A 23,716-nucleotide genomic window follows, 5' to 3' on the forward strand; every position below is an offset into this window, starting at 1 on the left:
AAACCTCTCCTCCCTGCAGGCTTTCCATACTCCATCTAATGTGTGAGAATGATGGTTTACCAACACCCTTTTCAACAGTCTGATCCTACAGAATTCAGAAGGCACTGTATCCAGCAGATTGACTGCCATTTCTTCATATGGAATAGCATGAATACCCTTGAGAACTGCAATGGTTGAATGGATATATCATAGAATAAATTAGTGTATATGTGAGTTGTGGTGCTTTTCTAGAGAGATCCTTCTTGATTATGTTGCATGCTGTTGCCTGGAAGATGTGGGTGACTTTTGCCACTGACCTTTTTATTTGTGGATTCTCACCTGTTACAAGATGCTGCACTTTGCTTACCTAGGCTGGGTGTACAAATTGTTGAAGGTCTCTTTCTGGATGCTCTCGGAGACTTGATTTGTTTCTTATTCCTTTGTTTTCAATTGCCATTAAGTAGAAGGGATATTCCTATCTTGGAAATTATAAATCCCCATCAACCCATCTTTGTGATATTAGTGTGTGAATGAATATTTTGCATAAGAAATGGCTGTCACATATCCTTCCCAATAACAATCATTTTTGGTGGCATCACTACCTATGAAATGTTAAATAATGTCAAAATGTAGTTATGATACAAACTGTTCCACCAAATCTTTATATTAGCTGTGTTGTCATATGCTTGATGATTTGCGTGTTTGGAATAGTTTTAATATAACATACTTAATCCTCTGTAGTTCTTTCTTCAAAGGAGATAATATTTAACTAAAGTTACATTACACTTTTAGGCTGTTGCTGATATTATCTTGCTAAGTCATGTTTAGTTTTTTTTTCATGATTCATGTGTTTTCCAATATGTTTAATATTGTGATCTTCACTTGAAATGTGATAAATGGTAAAGTTTTACTTGTGAGTTACTGAATAATCAGGTTTTTATTTTAATCTATGTATATTTCTTTTTTATTTGCATAGTCTAATGCAATTTTTATTTGCCCAAGACGATTTTGAATGTATTTGGTTTATGAAAATAAATATATTTTGTACAGAGATGATTGTATTATAAGATTTATGATTTTATATAAGGAGTTTCTTTTTATTTGAATTTAATAGACTTAGTAGTGATTGTCAATCTAGTTAAATTATCTGGGTGGTAGATGTCAGAAAATAAGAGTTGAGGTATTTGGTTGTTTCTGGATTGCTTTTCTGTAAGTTCATCTTCTATGGTTATTGTATTGAATGACAAGAAGATAATATAAAAGTTTTTTTGTATCTATTTTAAATTGACGTAAACACTTGTGTGTGCGTGTTCAGACATCATGAGAAGACTGAGTTTTTGTTTTTTTGTAAGGCAAGATTTAAAAATGTTTGTCAATTTTATATTTCAGTTTACATTTTTCGTTTTTTACATTAAAGGAACATTAGAACCAAGAATATGTGTTCTTTTACTGTATATAATAACCAATTCTTGGACATTAATCACTAACCTCTGTTAAAACTTGTTTCAGTTGAATAATTATAATGAAATAATTATTTTTTGTGGTAAGTAAATGTGTTAAGCATAAACAGTTAAGTAATGGCATTTATTCTATGAAGTTTTCCTATGAAATGTATATTTTTTTTAACGTCAAAACATTTTGTGGTTATGAAATCAATACTATAGTAGATTAAGGTATCTAGTATTTGAGTACTATAGCATCCCATGCTAATCAGTATGAGATTTCTGTTTGAATTACATTAATGCAACTTTGAAAGTACAGTACAATTTTCAAATTCTTTATGCTAGTTGTAAAACGTAAAACATCATTCATCCATAGGTGTTTAGATAGTGTATTTTCCTTGAAAATTCTGCTCAAATAATAATGTATTTTTGTTTTGCACGTACACTGAAGACTAGTAAAGTAATTTTGTCACATTTTTAATATGTAAGTGCAGTTTTTTTGTACTTAATAAATATTTTAATGCTGTAGCCTAATTTTTTTCTATACATGCTTTAGCTTTATGATGAAACAGTTTTTTTTGGACTTAACAGATGTTTTGGACTATTAATTTCACCTGGAAGGAATGTGAAGCATGGTGATATGCAGCTGATTGAAATGGTAATACAGTAGGCTTTGTATTATACAATTTATGTTATGTAATACAAGGAAGCAGAAAAGTGTCCCATTTGTAACCGTCTTTAGACTGACAAGATTTTAGGCTACTCTGAGTGCACAATAGCTGCACAACTTTCAAAATTTGTTTAAAGATTATAGATATTTTCAAAAATATCTTAACATTATATAATTAATACTTATATTTCATGGATAATAGCTTAAACAATGTTTAAACGTTCAATTCTGTTGTATCTCAAGGTGTCTGAACTGTAAACATCGCACTTCTAGCATAAAAAGAATAAATTTTCTGATTCCTAAGCTTTATTTATTTCTCTTAATCAAATTCCAACATTTCTGCTTAGCTTGATGTTTGTGTCCTAATGCCTTTTGATTATTTGGCTGTGAATGTTTTGGTTGAACTATTAAATAATACTGCCCTTTTTGTCCTACAAGCTTTGTATGGTAGTTTAACTTTGAAAAGAGATATAGCCTAAAACCAGTAACTTTAAGAAAGAGGAGATACTAATCACTAATGCTGTATAGTCAAGAAAACAATGGTGCCTTGTGAAAATGTAAGTTGGTGCACTCAGCTTTAACATAGTAATCTCAGTAGAAAGTTTTAAGATATTTTCTACAATGAGGAAGCCAAGGTTTTTTTTAATAGTTACTGATGATGATATTTTCATTCCTGATACTCTTTTAGTGTTACATTATGTCTGTTTGAAAGATAAAGAAATATTTTTCTATGACAAGATTAGGTAAGGATATTTTGGATTAGAAACTGTGGTAAGCTTAGCTTTCAACAACATACTATTTGAATGATGCATATTCTCTGTTCAAACAACACAAACACAGAAACTTTTAATTTATTGAAACCTTTAACCATTGGTTGTAAATTTAATTCAATGAAAATATTGTTTGGAAAACATGCTTTGATACTTGCAAAGTTAATGGTAATTTTAAAAGTTGTGGTCATTGTTCTCCAATACATCTTTGTGAGTCATACTGTGTTTGAATTATTTATAGTAGCAAGTGGACTACTTCAATTGGAAAAATAAAGTATAAAAAAAATTAATTCTTTCTGTATGGCGGGGTTAAAGTACGCATCATGACCTTATACAGAGTTACATTCAAAATGTAATTAACCCTTTTGCATCAGGTATGTCAAAGGGCACATGTCATGACCTTTTACAGTTTTACATTAAAAATGTAATTAACTCTCTTGCTATGGACTCAGTCAAATCAACTGATTTTGTGACCCCAAATTGACCTTTATTTCTCTTTGTACCATGACTAACTGATATTCCCACTATAAAATTTGTAGATCACTTTGTGAATGCGTAGTTCATGTTACCCTATCACATCACATAAATCACGAGTTGCTTACAAGCATACCCTGTGAAAAAAATTTATTTTTATTATTGTTGTTCTCTATTTTACCTCATTTAACTTTATATAACCTACAAAGTTCCTACTTTTTACATTTTAGGTACTTTTATAATAATAAATAAAGAATATACAAAAAAACAAGAAATAAAGTACTTACCTGGGTCTTCTTTTTCTTTGCTGTTGACTGTCAATGAAACTTAAACCTACTTTTTTATATTAATAGCACTACCACACAGGAGTTTTTATTTAATTAAATAATGCACCTAAGAACACAAAATTACAACACATAAAAAGCAATGTCCCATAACTATCCCAATTTTTCTGGCTTCTTAACTTTGTGATGAAAGCCATTAAAAATTCAGCTAAGCTCTTCGATGCTTTTCCCGTGGGAATAAAGTTTGACCTGGAAGCAAAATAGACAATTCTCTGTACAGAAATCAACATAATACATTATTTAATAGATTAAACTTTGAATTTCTATAGGTTGTAAATAATATAGTATTAAACATCAGAGAGAACTATTGACAATTACTGAAAGAGGGTATGTGTTAGATGGGTGTGGCAAGAGAGGTCTGATTTTCTAGCTTATGGCTCTGTTACCAAATAAGATTGAAGGCTATAAGAAGTATGATTTGCCTAAGTAATAACTATATTATAAGTAATTTCTGTTAAATTCTGTACTTCTTAGAGGAGCTAGTTTCTGCTATTTTTTATAATGAATACTAAGAGAAGATATGTTTATACATAAATCTTATGATCCTTTGTTTGTTTTTGGCTGTGAAAGATCGTAGATAAGTTATAGTACTTACAGTTTCATGCTTACAAGGCAGTTCCAAAGTGGATTGAATCAACCAACGTTGTACATAAGTTAATGAATATAAAAATAGTAACTGATTGGATATATATAAAATGGAACTTTCTGGCCAATAATGGAAAATAAAACTGAGAGAAAAAGTTGTTTTTATTTCCTTCAAAATTGGTGTTTAACTTCTTAATTTTAGAAATTTCACAACCTGAAAAAAAAAAAAGAAAACAGTTACAAGTACTAAGACTATTTAAAAAATTTATACTAAATCTCATAATTTACCAAAGTATTTTCTTTGTGAGAATGTAAAAAGACTCGTGGGAGGTCTTAACACTGCACACGATCCAATAAGGATTAATATAACAATAATACCTATATAAAGTTGAAGATGCTTAATTGAAAGTTGCTGCATGTGTGGTAATCTCAAATTCACTGAACTCCCTTAAGGTAATTGAGTAGGAACCACAGGATAATTGGAGGATCAGCAGAAATATATTGCACAGTAGAAATCTGACTTTGAGTCTGACACAAAGAAAGAGCCTAGACAGAAGTTTGCAAACAGTAAAACATTCTTTATTCAAATCATGATACTCAAAGTAAAAGATGAGTGTAAGTGTGATACCTTTGCTGGAGAGTGATGGGATGTTCCAGTTAAAAGCTAGAAGCTTGTACTTAACTTCTCTATATTGATCTGTACCTTCTGGCTTGTACTTAACTTCTCTATATTGACCTGTACCTTCTGGCTTGTACTTAACTTCTCTATCTTGATCTGTACCTTCTAGCTTGTACTTCACTTCTCTATTTTGATCTGTACCTACTAGCTTGTACTTCACTTCTCTATTTTGATCTGTACCTACTAGCTTATGCTTAACAGCTTCTCTAGCTTGATCTGTACCTACTAGCTTGTACTTCACTTCTCTATTTTGATCTGTACCTACTAGCTTATGCTTAACAGCTTCTCTAGCTTGATATGTACCTACTAGCTTGTACTTAACTTCTCTATATTGATCTGTACCTTCTAGCTTGTACTTAACTTTTCTATCTTGATCTGTACCTTCTAGCTTGTACTTAACTTCTCTATCTTGATCTGTACCTACTAGCTTATGTTTAACAGCTTGATCTGTACCTACTAGCTTATGTTTAACAGCTTGATCTGTACGTACTAGCTTATGCTTAACAGCTTGATCTGTACCTTCTAGCTTGTACTTCACTTCTCTATCTTGATCAGTACCTACTAGCTTATGCTTAACAGCTTCTCTAGCTTGATCTGTACCTACTAACTTGTACTTAACAGCTTCTCTATCTTGATCTGTACCTACTAGCTTATGCTTAACAGCTTCTCTAGCTTGATCTGTACCTACTAGCTTGTACTTAACTTCTCTATCTTGATCTGTACCTTCTAGCTTGTACTTAACTTCTCTATCTTGATCTGTACCTACTAGCTTATGTTTAACAGCTTGATCTGTACCTTCTAGCTTGTACTTCACTTCTCTATCTTGATTTGTACCTACTAGCTTATGTTTAACAGCTTGATCTGTACCTTCTAGCTTGTACTTCACTTCTCTATCTTGATCTGTACCTACCAGCTTATGCTTAACAGCTTCTCTAGCTTGATCTGTACCTACTAGCTTATGCTTAACAGCTTGATCTGTACCTTCTAGCTTGTACTTAACAACTTCTATAGCATCTGTATAAATAAAAGTGTATGATTAGTCATATCAATCTTGAGTTTGTACTTTTTGTGAGTCAGTAACATTTATTATCAGTAGTGAAATATCAATCCTAGTATAAATACAAAGAGAGGCTGTAGCAGACTGCAAAAAAAGGTCATTACATATCTGGTGAAGGTAAATGATTAAGATGTCGAATATAAAGTGTTAAGTCATATAATAACAAAAGCTGGAGGGAGTCTTCAAACTTATAGTGGTTTAATAGCATTGATGTTCTTTCTTGTTTTATATGTACCAGGTAATGTGAAATTAGGGCTTACCCTAAGGCTGTTTATCTGAATCTGTTCTATACAATTTTTAGACTTAGAAGCATGAAATTTGTATTTAAATCCATACTTCAGCATCATACTGAACATCTGTTTGTTATAGAATAAATTAGAATAAGACACTTTTCATATAAGTAAGTGCAGAAATCTAACTATAAGATAGTCCTTTTTATTGAGTACTTAAAGAAAAAAAACATTAAACCAAGAACATAAAGCTGACTGTTGACTTCTTTGGCAATTTCATTAAATTTGTCAGGTTTATGCTCTTAGTCACAGGAGTATTCATGTGTTAAATGCAATTCTTATAAAATAGGCTGTTTTCTTTATAACAGTTTGACAAATGATATGAAAAATACCCTAAATTTAAACTAAGCAGATTGTTTGATTTTGATAAGAGTTAATAGAATCATTTTATTTTTTTATGACTAACAAAAGCATCTTGGTTGTAAGTTACGTATATTCTAACTGAACTGTCCATTTCAGGCCTCCATGACCAAGTTTCTGACTGGAGAAAAGACAGTGTACCACATCAGTGGACAATGGAATCCTAATGACCCTCCTTTTGAAGTTCTTAACACAGAAACACCCAGAAGTGAGATCTAAGCCTTTGTACTATTATACATGTTTTATTGCCCATTTTTTCTAATACATTTTTTATTCTACAAGTGTCTAATGTAAACAAGTGAAGCTAGATAATACAGTAACGGTATAGATTTCTTACCAAAGAAAGCTATTAATTAAAAAAAGTGAATGGTTCGTCTTGGTTTTAATAGTTTACTTCAGAAGTGTGATTGTAAATGTGAAACTTTCTTTTGTTATTGAACAAAACAGATAGTACTTCATTATAAGTATGTATTGAAAGTAGTGAAGTGCTGATAGAAACACGTAGGTCCAATAATAATTCTAATTAGAAAATCATTTCATTGAAATAAATTATAAAAGGTTTTTTGTAATTTCTTGAATTTTTAGTGGAAGGGGATGATAATTTTTTTATACATTCGTAATAATCTTATGAAATCATAAGCTTCAGAAATTCCTGTTATATCAAAAGATATATCATTATTAAGGAAGGTAATTGTCATCAGTATCACAGTTATCATTTTTTCTTCAAGCATAGGGGTTATTAACATAGTTAAGTTTTAAAAATTATATCACTAGAAATTTTAAATCTTGATCTTTATTTTTATCAATACTGACTCTGCTTTCAGTGGGCAGCTAATCAAAACTGCTTACGTTCTCCTTTCATCGCAATAAAGCAGCAATTTTTATTATAAAGATACTTTTTTCAGTTTGATATGAAATAGGTTTTAAATTTTAAAGTTAAGCCTTCTAAGGCAATACTGAATTTCATAGTCAGCCCTTAGATTAATTTTAGATAGCTACAATAATATTAATGAATGATACTCTTGATATCAAAATAGCTCTTGAAGTTTGTTAACTATCAACCAAAAGTTCATTCACAATTTATTATATTTAAATTGTTATTATTAAAACATCTGATTATAACAAATTTTTGTGCTTTTGGCAGAGTGCAACTCAGTAGTTTATGGTATGCTGTGCTGTAAATATAAGGTTTCATGCCCCATTACCACCTAAACAAAAATCATGCTCAGCACTTTTGGTTATAAAAGTGAGAGTCAAATCCCATTATTTGGTCTCCCAAGAGTTGACATTGAGTATTAACTACTTTTCCTCCAATATGTTACTTCAAAATTATGGATGGCTAGCACAGATAGATTTTTAATATCTTTATGCACAATTCAACAAACAATTATATGACCAGCTATTTTTTCTTCCATTACACCCCTCTGATTCACTTGTTTTATCTGTGAATTTTACATAAATATTGAGGTTAAGTGTAGTTACTGTGAGAAAAAAGACCATGATTTATATTTTTCCTGGTTAAAGATGTACTGTAACAAATGTAAAGCATCAAAAAAATTTCTCTAATATATTTTTAGTGGTATAAATAAAATTATTTTAATCATAACTGTGTTAAAAAACAATATAATTTATTTTTAATACCTAAATTACTGCTCTTAAGCACATTTTCCCACTTTTTTTTACTGTAATCTGGTTGACAATCTAAATTTATTCTCATTAAATTACGAAATATTCTTATTCGATTGGACACATTTTGATAGGCCTGTCTGAATTATTGTAAATTTCAAGTTGTGTAATTTCATGTGTATTTCCTTCAAGTTTCTGCTCTTGTTTTCAATCCACATTGGTCATATGAATGTTTGAAAAATATGATTCTTAACTTTTTTTTAACACAAGTTGGGACTTGTTATGAGACATTACTACTAATTTAAATACAGTAATTATTTATATCTCCTGAATGTATATTTATTGGCTTTATTTTGATATTACATCATTATTAGGAGCTATGGATAACTTATAACTTCAGTAATCCAGTCTAAACTAAATTGGAATATTGTCATCAACTACCAAATTAAACCTTGAAACATGTGTAAAAGGCTCAGATCATATTACAAAATAATATCAAATATCAGTGAATTTAAATCGTTGAAACAAACTAATGAATAGTGGTAGATAAACAGTGCGTAAATTAACAGGTGAACTCTTAAGATCATGGGACTTAAAATAGGATATTTTACATATGTGAAGTACTTTTTCATACTTGTGCTTGTTAGTATGTTTACAGATCTCCATGTTATTCTGTTGTATTATATCAATACGTAAGTCAGTGTTAAAAAACATTATAACCATTGTGAATGTGTTGTCAAAATTCAAACATATTAAAATCTTAAGAATATAATTAACAGCTCTAAACTAGAGGCCAACCTTTATATTTGTTCATTTTAGGTTTATTTTTCTTCAGTAAAATAGATTATTTAATTATTTGATCATTTACATAACTGATTTTAAATCTTGTGATTTCAATAGGATTTGCTTTGCTTCAGCCAGTGAGGTTCAGGAATATTTGATAATACTTCAAATGATATCCATATCAATATTTGATTAACTGAGAACAGTCTTTCAATTTAGTTTCAACTAAATTAGTGAACTTGTAGGTTTCTATAGCTCCTTACTAAGCTGTAGGAATGAAATATTTAGCCAGTAAAGATGTTTGCTGGAGATATAAGTCATTACTTTATATTAACAGAAATGCTTGAAAATGCTTTTTATTGCTTCTACCTGAGTTTCTTCTACTTTTATTATTCCCATAAAGTTGAATTTGAGGAGTGTTAGACTGTAATTCTTTTATTTTCCCTCTTATTATGTTTTTAAATTAGTTTTTGAACTTTAAATAGTGTATTTGTTTGATGTCTTGAATGGTTTAGGTTCCAGTGGTCAAGTCTTAACCAGTGGAACTTAGTTTACTTCTAATGTATTCTATATTGTTAAGTAAAAATACATTAAGAAGGAAATTAGCAAACCTCGTTTCTGTCAGAATTAGTTTCATCTTGGTAATTTACTTTTTTTTATAAGAAGTATATACACATCTTAGTATATTTAGGTCAGTAGATGAATTTCACCAGTTTTTTAGATCTGTTTTTGTTTTCTAAAAACCAAAATTTTAACTTGATTAGATGGTTTAAATAATTGCTATATACTTAAGTGACATGACACATCAACATGTTGTTTACTAATAAATTCAACTTAACTAGCTCAGAAAACTTCTAAACCCGTACCTTACTTCTGTATGGTGGGATTTATTGTAAATTCTACAATGTACTTTTGCAACAATTTTCATTGGAGAATGAAGAGAGAGGATAATGAAAGTAGTGTTTGATAAAATAAAATATGAATATATACACACACGTATACATATATCAAATTATATTTGTAACTGAAGTACAATCTTTAAACTCACGTTTGGTCTCCAGTGTCAAGTTCTTATGTGGATAGGCCTAATGCTGTGTTGATAAATCACATTTCAGTAATTTAGAATGCTCTAAAGACATGCCTTCTGTGGCAAATTAATATGAATTATTTCAAAAGCAACAAAATTAAAGAAACCAGTGTATAATACAAGGTCTAAAGTAGGAGCGTAACAGTAATTATTCATGCAGGAGCATTTTTTTGGAATATATAAAATGTGTATTATTTATTATGTTGAGCAATTACTTCATTTATTTTCTTCTTGGGTTTCTCAGATATGAGGGTGTATTTGACTATAGCAGTGGACCTGGTAGTTACAGGAATACAAGAGCCTGTGAGGTTTGTTATGGAGACCAAGGCTAAAATTTTCCCACAGAACGAGCGTTTCTGGTACTTTTCTAAGAAACCACTTTATGAACAATTTTATTTGAGACTCATAGAGGTGAGTTAATTACATGACAGGTTAGTATAATATTGATGCCCAGATAGCATTGGAACATTTCTTAGTAATATAAGTGTTATATTCAAATTGTAAGACTAGTGGTAAGCATGCTGGGCTGCAGATCAGAAGGTCCAAGGTTCATATTGTAATGCCATTGATCACTCATTAAGCATTCATTTGTGGATGTGTTTTAAGAGTCATAGTCAATTCTGTTATTTGGTTCAAAGACCTTCAACTTAATTGGAAAGTTTTGTGTGTCATATGATATTTACTTTTATCACTTAAAAATGTACTAGAAATATATTATGAAAATGAAGTAAAAATGCTTGTTACAGTTATCATAAGCTATATAACTGGAAGTATAAATATACAAGTGGTTTCTTCATTTTTCATTTAAAAGATGTTTTCATTTTATTCAGAGCAAATGAGTAATTTTTGTTTGTTTCAAACATGGAATACAAAGTCCATACAAAGAAGTTTTCTTATTATCTTCCTGTATATAATGCAGTGTTTTATCTTGACATTAGATGCCAAAACTCAACCCCATTCTCAATGCCAAGTAGTAGGAAATGCTTCCAGTTTCAGATAAAAAAATTCCAACTAACCTTATAAAGTATAGTTTGAATGTAGAATGAAACAATCATCTTATTAATTCTGATGTTATTTACTCTATCATTGTAGTCGATAGAAACAAAAATACATAAATTTATAATGTCTGCCCTTCATTTGAACTGTTAAATGATGATATAACCAGATTGATTTAGGCATTCCTAATATCAAGTACCAACTACACATAAATCCACCTAGTGGTTACCTTGTTGGTTTGTGTACTTATTGATTAGCCAGATAACAGATATTTCAGGCACACTCTATATTCTGTAATCTTAATATGCAGTACAATTTAAAGTGTTTTAACCCTGTCTTCACGGGCTTCTTTTTCTGTGCATGTAACAAGTTTTAGTGAGTTACATTCAAAAGTTATTAATTAAACTACTTTCTTTTCATGCTATACCAATAAATATAGCTTAAAAACTTACCTAATAATTCATATTTTAATAGTGTATGAGTTTGAAGTTCTTACTTTGATCAGGCAATATTAAAAAAAAAAAAAGAAAACTGGAATTTCCCCTAACATGAGAATTGTGACATTTGCTTTCTTGGCATCTCCTCTTCTCTAGTTTATTTACCATCCCTCCAAGAAGTATGAAATTTCACATAAATTAGTTATTATAATATCATCACTCAAGCGAAGCATAATTTTCATAGCCTTCAATCTTATTTGGTTACAGAACCATGAAATACATAACCAGACCCTTCTTGCCACACCTACCTGTCACATCTTCGCTTTCACAAAATGCCAATAGTTCTCAATTACGTTCAATACTATATTATTTATAACCAATAAAAAATCAAGGTTTTCATCCATCAAACGATGTATTATATGACATTGTTTTCTGTAAAGAGAATTGTCATTTTTGCTTTCAGTTCAAGATTGATTCTCATGTGAAGCACATTGGAGAGCTTAGATGAAGTTTTAGACTTATTTTGATTTTATTTTGGTGGTTGTGAGGTCAGTCAAATTGTCCAGCCTTGTATAAAGTTAAGGTAGAGAAAATAACAGATAAAATATAAAGTTTTACTGAAAAGTAAACATTTGTTGAAATTTATTTAGGAGGCTTTAGAGATTACGCAAATAAAATTTGAGATTCTTGAGATAAAGAAAAGTATTTTTAATGTTAACGTTGAAATCACTTATTGTGCAGACATACTATATATATTCACAGACAAATCTTAATGAAAAATCCTTCATTAAAACTTCTGATTTTTTGTGTACAGAAGAATATTAATGCTTACTAAAAGTCTGCCAAATTTTGTGATGATGCACAAAGTGTATTAAAACAGAGCCAAACCAACCAAGTCTTCTGATAAATAACATAAGTACCATTTGAAGCCTGCCATTGCAGCATTGGCAACTGAACGAGCTGGATATGCAGGTAACATTATACTGAGGTCATTGAATGGTGCAACCATTGCTATAGGAACTTCATTCCAGAAGAGAGCATAGATCATGGCTATGAAAAGGCATGCTTGTGTCAAGCCTTTGATTTCTTGGTCGGTCAGTTTGAACTGTTTTTGAAAGAGAAATATTTTGGTAGTATATATATATATATATATATGGCTTTAGCCATCCAACGTGCATAATGATATGACCTGGGAGTTCTGAACTTCACTTCAGAGGGAATTTTTCCTTTAAGAAACACAAGTGAAAACTTCAAGAGTTCTTGTAATTATCTCTGGGATATGATTTCATTTGTAACATATTATTCAAGTAAAGCATTACTTTGATCCTGTCCTATTTCATTGTGCTGATTAAGAGAAGGTGAATGTCTTTGTCATCATCAGCAGCTCTGACCGGATATTTGTAAAGTGCCACCCATCATGCTTTGAATCTCTTAAACAGACCAAATTCTGGTCCACTTGATGGACCAATAATGCTGGCAAATACTGTACATAATAATATAACAAATTTATGAGATCATGCAACAGTATCGTTTGTCAACCGATAAACACAGGGTAATTAAGAAAGTTTACTGGAGAAGTAAACTTGTGGCATATCTGTTCATTTTTGATCATATATGCGTGGACCACCCTAATATATATATATGTATCTATATATATATAAATATATATATATAAATGAATGTGTGTGTTTATAAATGTGTTTCTATGAACTTGTTTAAAATTTACATCTTTATACTTCAACAATTTTACCCAACAAAAAAAAAAAAGAATTGGTCGTTCTTCACAAGGACAAATATGGCTTATTGCTCGACTTGCTGGGCTGCTGATCAGTGGCAGTGGGTACTGCTGAAGGGCCACATAGTATCTGGTCTGTAGTTCAAAATTAGGTACCATTGTATCTGATCTTGCTCTTTGGCTCCTGTCACACAAAATAACAACACCCAATCCTCAGAAGCTTGAAAAAGCCATGTAATAATGACAGTTTGTCACATTAGATAACTGGATTTTTGTTTCACACATTTGAAATAGTTTATAATTGTTTGAAGCCAAATTATATATATTTTTTTTTTACAAAATGGTAACTTAATCAATAAATTTTTTAACTTAATTTATACTTTATTAAAAATGTAATGACAATTATTGGACTTTCTGTATGTATTTGCCTCTATCTCTGAATGAACATTGTCATTATAAAATACTGATATTTGTTATTTATACATGTATTTTTGATGAAAAGGTATTTATCTAGACTGTGAGAACTAATTTTTGGTGAAACAACAAAATATCAATTTTATTGTAAGCTTTTCAGTTATAAGTATAAATGTGAAATATATATTTATTTGTTTGAGGTTTTACTTTTATAAAATATAAGAACTTTTAGAAGATAAATAAAACAGTAAAGATATACATTTTTCATATTTCATTTGGTGTAATAGCCTTTTTTTTTGTGGGTGTCTAATATTATATTATAGGATGTGTACAGAATAAGTACTCAGAATTATGTTTCATATTGGTGTTGAACCCTGTTGAAAAGGATTAAAACAATTAAGGCAATGTACAATGAAGTTGAGTAAGTTCATGTTGTAATGAATGAGTTAATCTCTCTAATTCTTTTATTTTCAATCATTTTCTCATTCATATAACAAGGATATTTACATTGTCTGTCAGAGCATTTTTAATCTTAATAAACAGTCTTTGATACAATAGTGGCAGAAATGATAGAGCATATTGTGTGAATCGTATTTGGCATTTAGTCATTTTTCTGAACATCTATAGAAATATGCTTTATTTTATGAGGAATCCAGAAATGTATGTCAATCTCTAATTAACTAACGTCCAAAGAAATTATGATTGGTTGTTGTCCAATAGAGTTTGGTGATTTTTTTTTACCCTAATTCAGACAGTGATCATGGTATTGTTGTAATACATTATATATGATATACTTCCCATTCCCAAACTTTTTGTGAAACCTGTGAAGAACTGCTGAGACAATGAGTGATAGACTCTTGAGTCTTTGTTCTTATTGAGATGGAAACAAGTTTGTATTTATTAAAACTAACCTGCAGTTCTAAAGTAGCAAAACTTCTGAGATGTTACAAGTTTAGCAGGTGTGGATATGATCATTATGGCATATCAGTTGCTCTAAAAGTTAGTTGCAAGTGAGATCAGACAAGGTTTCACAGAGAAGGTGCTGTAAAGCACCGAAGGGAACTACATTTGTGTACAGGAGTGGTAAACTTACAGATGTATCTGACAACTTGCCCTCAGAGTGCAGATCTCAATGATGAGAAGGATGGAAAATTTTCAAGATAAGGCAAGGAATGGAAAATACAAAGTCTTTTTCTGAGTGAAGTAAAATAATATTACAAGTATAAGAGGAGAGAGGAGTACTAAAATAATGATGAAATAACCTGACCATAGTGTTTGGGTGGTCCATTTTGGTAGGTTAGAAATACCTCACTGGCTACTTAGATGAGAGAAAAAAAGCATAGAAAAATGATTCTTGGATCTTGCACTACATAACCATGTACCCCACTCTCAGCTTCTGGATCTAATGGGATACTCCACCACCTACTAAAATTCTCATATTTCTACCATTGAATGAGAGATTGCTTGTTAACATAAAAATATTTTATTGAAAGTTGTATGATTTTAGCACTAATGGTATCTTGTGGGAGGGACTTAGAAATAGGTAGACATTGTTTTAGTGTTCCAGTGCATTTTTTAAATTATGTAAATTTTTTAACAATAGGTGGAATCTGAGAACATTAAGGATCATATTTTTGATGTTGTCAGTTTGGAAAGTTCCACCCAACTGCACAGAAAACGTATGGTTTTATCTCTCAACCTTTCACAAGGAAGACGACCTGTTGATTTATCTCCTTCCACACCAGGAGATGCTGAAAGCAATTCTGGTACAGATTACAAAGTAGATATTTGGAAATTTTTAAAGAATTTACTTTCTATTTGGTCTCAAACATACTTATGTATGCACAGTTTGTTTGATGCTGATTATACAAAAACAAATTATAATGTATGGAAATATTTTATTGTTTATTCAATTTTCATTTATCAAAATAATAAATCTTAAATATATTTTTATTCTAGCACAAAGAGGGTAAGTTGTGAGATTTACATTATAATAGTTTATGATAGCACTTTAAACAGTAAGAAGGTATGCCTTTGATATTAAAACAGTTTTGGGGTCATTTAGAATATCTTGGATAATTATTGTTGTCATATTAAATTTAATGAATGCACCATATGAGTAATAATTTTGTATCCTGATTTTTTGGAAGTTTATCTTAAACATAAGGAAAACTGAGAAGACCCTAAGAAATAATTTTTCATTTCTTACAACATAGAGGTCTCTTTAATTATACTTCACTGTCAATAACTGCATTAAACTTGTAATACCTATCCATGTTAATTTTCAAATGTGTGTCCAAAGGTAATTTATGTGCAAATAACTTTTATATTCAAGATATATATCAAATGTTGCTTCATGTATTTATGTAATTAATAGAGATTAATGCTGAAGATTGTTCATAAATAAAGTAGATGTTACAGTACCTTTAGTGAGCAAACACAACAACTACTAAAACACCAAGAATTTTATTACAATATTTTCTAAATTGAAATTAACCTACATTGGTCAACCATGCTTATCTCATAGCAAGTTATGCTTAAGGGCTGTATGACCATCACAGTAGCTGTAATTGTAATTAAAGAAATAATGCTGTTTTATAAACTTTTAGATTGAAAGCTCTGCGTTTGCTAAACACTGAAGATACTGTCTTTAATAGTCTTTAGCAGTTGTGCCAATTATTTTGAAAGAGCTGATATAAAGAGTTTGGCAATTCTTCTTTAATTGTAAAGAAAATAAAAGCCAATCTAATCATAAAGTAATTGACATGTTATTGGTTTTTAAGTTTGAGTGTATTTTGAACAAATAGAATTTAGTGGCTTTCTGTACAGTTAGTTAATATCATTCCAAGATAAATATTGGGTCCTACTGGACAGAGGTTGTTAAAAGATGGGACAGTTTTGGACAATTATTAGAAAAAAACAATTTTTTTTCAAAAGTGCACAACTAATCTTTGTTAAAATTGATCTTTGTGAAACACTGGTAAATATGTAAAAAACTTTTGTGAGCTAGTTTATTATTACTGACTAACATAATCTGTACAGTAGCTAAGTTGTGACATTCATAGTTTTTCTTTAACTATTAGATAATGATGAACCTCTGCTGAGTGGTACAGGTGAAGTCAGTAAGGATTGCACTGAGACAGAGCTGGCTGGATGGGCTGACGTTTTGAGTAAGTGGAGACAGAATCTTAAGCAGAGACCCAAAGGTCTGAGTTCCCTTGTTCGACGGGGAATTCCCGAAGCACTGAGAGGGGAAGTGTGGCAGCTGCTGGCTGGCTGCTATGATGACAGGCACATGATGGAGACATACAGACTTCTGATTAACAAGGTGTGCATTACTGTATCATTACAAACTACAATAGTTTGTTTTTTAACAATGACTTGGTGATCTCTCTATAACCAATATTCAAAAATTATGGAATACTGTTGTTTTAATACTGAATAATATATTAATACTGCTGTACACACTGAGTATTTTGTCATAATTTTTTTTTTTTTGCTGTGGTCATCTTGATGTATGTATCACTTTTAAGTATGTGTGGTTATATATATATATATATATATAAAGAAAAATTCCTTTTAATGTTTATTCTGTTTAATGCAGAATTGTTGTAAAGCTTGTTAGAATGAAGAGCTATCTAAAAACATTTTCTAAAGATATGGTTCATGAGAAGAATGTTTAATAGTGTTTACATTTATCAATTACACAATAACATTATTCCACCAAAGTAATTGAAATGTATTTTTAACAACTTATTAGGTTAACTAATGACTTTAAATTTTGAATTTCTCAAACTTTATTTTCTTCTCATTATACTGAATGATTTTTAAGAGATTAATGTTCACTTTGTAATATAAGTAAGATAATTGTTTATTATTTATAGACTAAGAAATGTTAAAGTTTCTGCAAAGTTACTGCTAAGTCTTATATTAATTTAATTATTTAAAATCTTTTTTTAGTACCTAAAGGAAAAAAACATTAATTGTCAGTATATAAATTTTTTTATGTATAGTTGGTTTTAAAGTATTTTCTGAAATAACCACAATCAAATAAAGGACAGGACATGAACTCTTTTAGTTACACATATGTAAGCTTCAGTGAAAATTTACTTCAAATATTAGTATTTTCCTAGTATGATCTATTAGTTATTGTGCTAAGAAGAAGGTTTTTATTTAAATTATTTTCCTCTCCATCATTTTGGTGCTCACAAAGTGCCAGTATAGAAAAATGGTGAAAAAAACTTACATAATATTCAATTTAATATTGATATACTTGTATGTGTGTGGAAAAACATTATGTTTAATTAAAGGAAATTTTTTATTAATGTAATTTTTTGGTTTAGTGTGTGTGTGGATGTCTAATTAATAGAAAACAACAAGAAGTTGTGTTTTAATCTGTAAGTCATTATAGTGTTTCAGTGACTAAAGAATATGAAAAATTTTTTTGTTTTTCTCTGTTTTTTTATCATCTAAAAGGGCTTTGACTATTCAAAAATGATGAATACAATGTAGGTTTAGTGAAATTTTGTAGAGTAATACATGAAAATATTTTTAAATGGACTGTTTAAAATTATTCATCACAGGAATCTCCATGTGAAAATGTTATCCAAAGAGACATCAATCGAACCTTTCCAGCCCATAATTATTTCCGAGAGAGTGGTGGACTTGGTCAGGACTCTCTGTACAAGATATGTAAAGTAGGATCAGAAACTGAATTACATGTAATATTGTACATATTAGTCAACCTATAGTTAAAATTTTTAGAACTTATGAGAGAAAGCAAAGGAGAATTGGTAATAAACCAGCAACACTGTCTGCCATATGAAATGCCGATGAGGCCTTTTGCCCAGTTCCAGGACTCATCAGGCTGGTTGGGATACAACAGACGTATTAATGGTCTAGGTGCTTTTTATATCATCAGTTACATGAACAATAGCTGATATTGTGTAAAATAGATTAAGTATGTGAAGTGTAATTAATATATTATCAACTTTTTTAGGTCATTTATAAACCAAAACTAGGGCATGGATTAATAACAATATTATTTATTTTCGACAACAGTTATGTACTATTTTTAATTGAGTTAACTTTGCTATCATTCAGAAAACCTGAAAAAACCAAGAAGCTAGTATTCTTGGTCGGTTGATTTATATTACATCTTTGATGTATGTTTGTCTGGTATGAATTAAGGATTTTGTCCAAAAAAAAGCTTGATATCGAGGAAGCTGATAATATTTTAATATTTGCATTATTAGGCAGCTTGTTATGAAGAGCAAAAGTTTTGTTTTATTCATTTATCATGATACTGAAAAAATTAATTTTAATCAAAATTAAAGCGTAGAGTGATCATAAAAATTGAGTCCTAAATATAATCTTTTCTTCCAAGAATATAACTGTTAATAGTCCGTGTATAATATTTGTGGAGAAGCACACTGTTGAAATAATCTCAATGTCAGTTTACTAAATGTAAAAATTAAATAACCATTTTTTTAGATATAATTTCTTATTACTATGAACTAAATCTCTATAAATTATCTTTTGATCTTTTATTTTTGGTTTTAAATAATGTTTATTTTCATCATGTGTTATCACAACATGTAAATAATATAATTTTTGAAATTATTTATATATTAATATATGTGTGTGGGTGTATTGTGTTACACTTCTTGAGATTATAAAGAATTAAAATTACTTTATAAATATATATATATATTCATAATTTAAATTTGACTTCAAAGCTATATGCAGGATGTTGTATGGACTTTATAAAACTATTCTAAACTTAATTTTTTACATAATTCAGAAGTCTTACTGATGCATCCCTCACAACACAAATGATCAGTAAAAAAGTGTTACAAGTATACTTATTTTTATTACATTATTTACCATGTGATAATATGAAATATTTGTGTTGATAGTGAGTTGGAAGGATACCTTTATTTTCAGGTGTAAAAGCACAGTTTTAAAGAGAGAGTTTCTGTGTCTATATATATATATATATATCTCTTTGAAACCACAAGCACAGCACTAAAACTGTAAATAACCATGGTTCCACGTTCAAAGCAAATCTCACCTTTTGGTATTATATTTTGTTTATTTAAGAGCTATTAACTTTGCATGTAGAAAAAATAAATAAAAAAAATTAAAATATGTTTATTCTTAAATCATAGAATTAAATATTTTTCTCAGCTCTTATGATCATTAACTCAGTACCACTTATATAATGTAAAGTATTCAAGGCCACACAAAAGACCACAATGATTTCAAAATTACTTTTTAAAGATTCAAAGGCTGTTATTAACAATTCCACAAAGACATTTATAATGATAATATTTCAGGCTTATTCTATGTATGACCAAGAAATTGGTTACTGTCAAGGATTATCATTTTTAGCTGCTGCTCTCTTGTTACATGTAAGTACGGATTTTCTTCATTTAGTATTGAAATAGTAATTATCTCTTTGTTGTTAGGGTGATATATTGTAATTTTGAGCACCAGATTGGTTTGACTGACAATTATTTTTTATTGTTTTTTGAGAGGTCAAGAGTTTAGTGTGGTTGTTACTGTTGTGAATATTTTGTTCCTTTTGCGTTTTCCAATCTTAAAGCATTATTTGACAAAAGTATGTGTATATGCACTTCTAACTGACAAACCTCTGGAATGATTACCTCCAAATATAGCCCCTTTGAAGTAGTGATAAAAGGTTTATGGAATTCAGATACCTCCCCCCCCTCCCAAGGGGCACGTATGTCTTCCCTGTGTATTGAATGGGTATGTCAGTTAGTATCTTAATATTATAGAGGATTGACAAGTACTTTCCTACATCAGTATATTTACTTTTATTTTCTCTTATAGTTCTGTATATTAGAGGATTATCCGGTAATATTGCCTGCACACACACACATATATATATATATATTGAGTTATGCTTTTGACCCATCCAATATCTCATTGTTTTAAAAAATATTATAATCTTTTACGGGGTAATTAATTTCACTTTTTCATTACCTGTTGGTCTTTAGTAACATTGCCTAATAACTTTATACATATAGATGTTGAGTTAACTTTCAAACTTCTAATATCTGGCCATAGTAATCTTTTATATTGAGTTTCCTTTAATATCTGTAAGTAATTTGTTTTAAATCATTGCTTAGCAAATTTTGCACTGTAATTTTATCCCTCAGATTTGATATAAAACTGTCCATATAAAAAAATTAAACCAGCTTTGAAAACAAGGGATACACTAATTTCAAATTAATTATCTTTATATATTCAAAATAATAGAACTTTATAAATATTAATACATTTATGTTCTCATTAATATACTGGCCATCTGTGTAAGACTTGATTAATTCCAGTGAACCAATATAAAAATAAACTTACATGTGAAAATTCTGCTTTGGTGCTTGGGAAAATTTCTAAGCAAACCCAGTCTTGTCACGTTGTCTTGAATTAAGGGCCCAAAACACCACTGGTAGTGAGGGTACATATGGCAGAGTGGTCGTAGAAGCTTTTCATAGTTTACCTGCTCATAATTAAGATTATTTATTATTAATTGTTACTGTAAGATTTTATTTGTTTTTCTCGTAAGAATTATATATAATTTCTTTTGTTTGTGCATTTTTCTGATTCTTATATCAGTACTTTTTAAGAAAAATGGTCAGGTTTTGATTTTCTTTTAGAATGTCACAGCTTTTTTGAATCATTCAAGTATGAACCAAACAGAATTTAAAACTAATTTTGGTTTGCTACATGCTAAATAGTTGTCATATCTTCTGTAAAATGTACTTTACAATTTCTTCTTTTGGCCAGCTCCAGTTTTGTTTTCTTTGTTGATGATTGAAAGAGGATGTTCAGATTATATAGTCCATGACTGCTTGCTAATGTGTGTGTGTGTAACTTAGCAGTTTCCCTTGGCATGCTTGTGAATAATTGAATTAATGTCACTAGAATAAAAGAAGGCTAACAACAATTGTCTAGAAAATTGCAAATGAAGCTTCTGAAATAGATTTTTTATTTCAGATATTCAGATTTTTTCAGTTTACATCTTTTATTGTTCTAGTATTTAAATGAGAACAATGTTTTGTATTTTAATGTTTAATTGATACCTGATGAACAAGTGTTTCATATACTCGTGAATACATAACAATATGGTTGGTATGTTTTTTCAATAATCATAGGAAAAAATGTACTGGATTTTGATTTTAAATAGATGCCTGAAGAACAAGCCTTTCATGTACTTGTGAAGATCATGTTTGATTATGGAGTACGGGACCTCTTCCGAAATAGCTTTGAAGAGCTTCACTTGAAGTTTTACCAGCTGGAGAGACTTTTGGAGGTTAATTAGAAATATTATTCCTTGTATTAAGATAAAAGATGTAATGACTAATAAAGAAACTAAATTACTGTGTAATACAAAATTAGGTTGAATTACATATCTGTACTTTTTGTGACACCTATACCTTTTAAGATAAAATTGCCAATATTTCAGCTTTTGAATACTACATTCTACAGCCTTAACTTTAGCTTTTTAGCAGAACTAACCACATTGATTTCAGTCCTCAGCTTTCAAAATATTCTTTTATTCAGAGTCTTTTTTTCATCATTGACTCTTGCAACGGTCTTAAACAAATTAGAATAAATGACAATGTCACATTCTCCTAAGGCATGTTCAAATATGCTTGACTTAGTGGGTGATCTGAATTTGGCATGTTCATTTATATGCACTAATAGTTTCCTTCTGTAGAACCAACATAGCCATGTTAACAGCAAGGACAAATACATTTCTAAACTACTAATGATGAATGTGAAGTTGGAATTTTAAGTAACTAAAATGAAATGATTTCCTTGGTAGAATTTTTTTTTAACCTTGGTAAGAAATCCTCCAAGTACTGTGTATAAGCTGTTTGAAAGACATATTTTATAAATCAATGTAAACATATCTGCTAGGTTTGAGATATCTAATTGTATTTTGTGAATCAAATAAACAAGAAATAATTTGAAGGTTATGTTATTTTTTACTTTCATTTAGGAACAACTCCCTGAACTCTATGCACACTTCTTGGACTTGGGAATTGAAGCTCATATGTTTGGATCTCAGTGGTTTTTAACTCTGTTTACAGCAAAATTCCCACTTTATGTAGTTTTTAACATTTTAGATCTTTTCCTTCTAGATGTAAGTAACTGTGTTGTGTAGTTTTTCATTAACAGATAGATTGGTGCTGTGTTTATAGATTTATTTTTCACTAATTTGTGGCTTCTCTGACATTGTTAAATTAGTATTTTTTTACCCTCAAATTACTAACTTGATTTTGTATTGTTCACCACTAGTGGGCTACATATATTTTACCATATTGAGTAATTTCATATTTTTGCCTATTACAACACTTGATGTAAGAGGACTGACAAAAACAAATAGGGTAAAATCTCTCATTTTCGATGTTCAATATATTGGGCAAAGCATTAGTAATTAATGGGATTGATTTCAGTTAGAGGCTCTGTAACTAACAAAGTCATGGAAACCTACAAACAATTTGCTGTATAAAAATAGTTTTGAAATATATGTTTAAAAAGGCAGTAGAATTCTGGAATTCATCAGTAAGTCTAGGGTTAAGAGAATTGTGATTTGAGTAAGGCATTGTCAGAGCTAACAATGTTTGAAAGTCAATTTGATAAGTGGCTAGTTATATACTTTCTTGTGGGATTGTTGAAGATTAACAGACAATTAGGATAACATGTGGAAGAGAAGACTACAAAGCAATTTTTTTGAAAATAAATTCTAACATATTCAGTAAATTTTTAATAAATGGTATTATTTTAAAAATTGCACCAAAGCACTTTTAGTTATAACATTTAAAGTTTTATTTATCTCAAGTGTCAAGTGTAATGTTTTATAGCGGAGAATTACTAAATCTAAACTTCTGAGGATGCCGTTGCAACGTCGAAACATGTAGAGTCGTCAACTTTTTGAAGGCCATAGATAGGCCTA

The 23,716-nt window shown here is 29.9% G+C and overlaps 1 protein-coding gene across 4 annotated transcripts in view; it reads left to right on the forward strand.

Moving 5' to 3' along the window:
• LOC106466449 (rab GTPase-activating protein 1-like) overlaps positions 1-23,716 on the forward strand; it is a 93,419-nt gene that overhangs the window by 43,451 nt on the left and 26,252 nt on the right. For all 4 annotated transcript variants that reach the window (XM_022394448.1, XM_013926732.2, XM_013926731.2 and 1 more), the window contains 9 exons: positions 2,013-2,079; positions 6,750-6,858; positions 10,391-10,557; positions 15,332-15,494; positions 16,812-17,056; positions 18,312-18,425; positions 20,067-20,141; positions 21,941-22,066; positions 22,760-22,903. In XM_022394448.1, coding sequence (XP_022250156.1) covers positions 2,013-2,079; positions 6,750-6,858; positions 10,391-10,557; positions 15,332-15,494; positions 16,812-17,056; positions 18,312-18,425; positions 20,067-20,141; positions 21,941-22,066; positions 22,760-22,903 — 1,210 coding nt within the window. The remainder of the gene's footprint in view (positions 1-2,012; positions 2,080-6,749; positions 6,859-10,390; positions 10,558-15,331; positions 15,495-16,811; positions 17,057-18,311; positions 18,426-20,066; positions 20,142-21,940; positions 22,067-22,759; positions 22,904-23,716) is intronic.

This window comes from Limulus polyphemus, unplaced genomic scaffold (assembly GCF_000517525.1).
Source record: "Limulus polyphemus unplaced genomic scaffold, Limulus_polyphemus-2.1.2 Scaffold2261, whole genome shotgun sequence".
Classification (NCBI taxonomy): domain Eukaryota; kingdom Metazoa; phylum Arthropoda; class Merostomata; order Xiphosura; family Limulidae; genus Limulus; species Limulus polyphemus.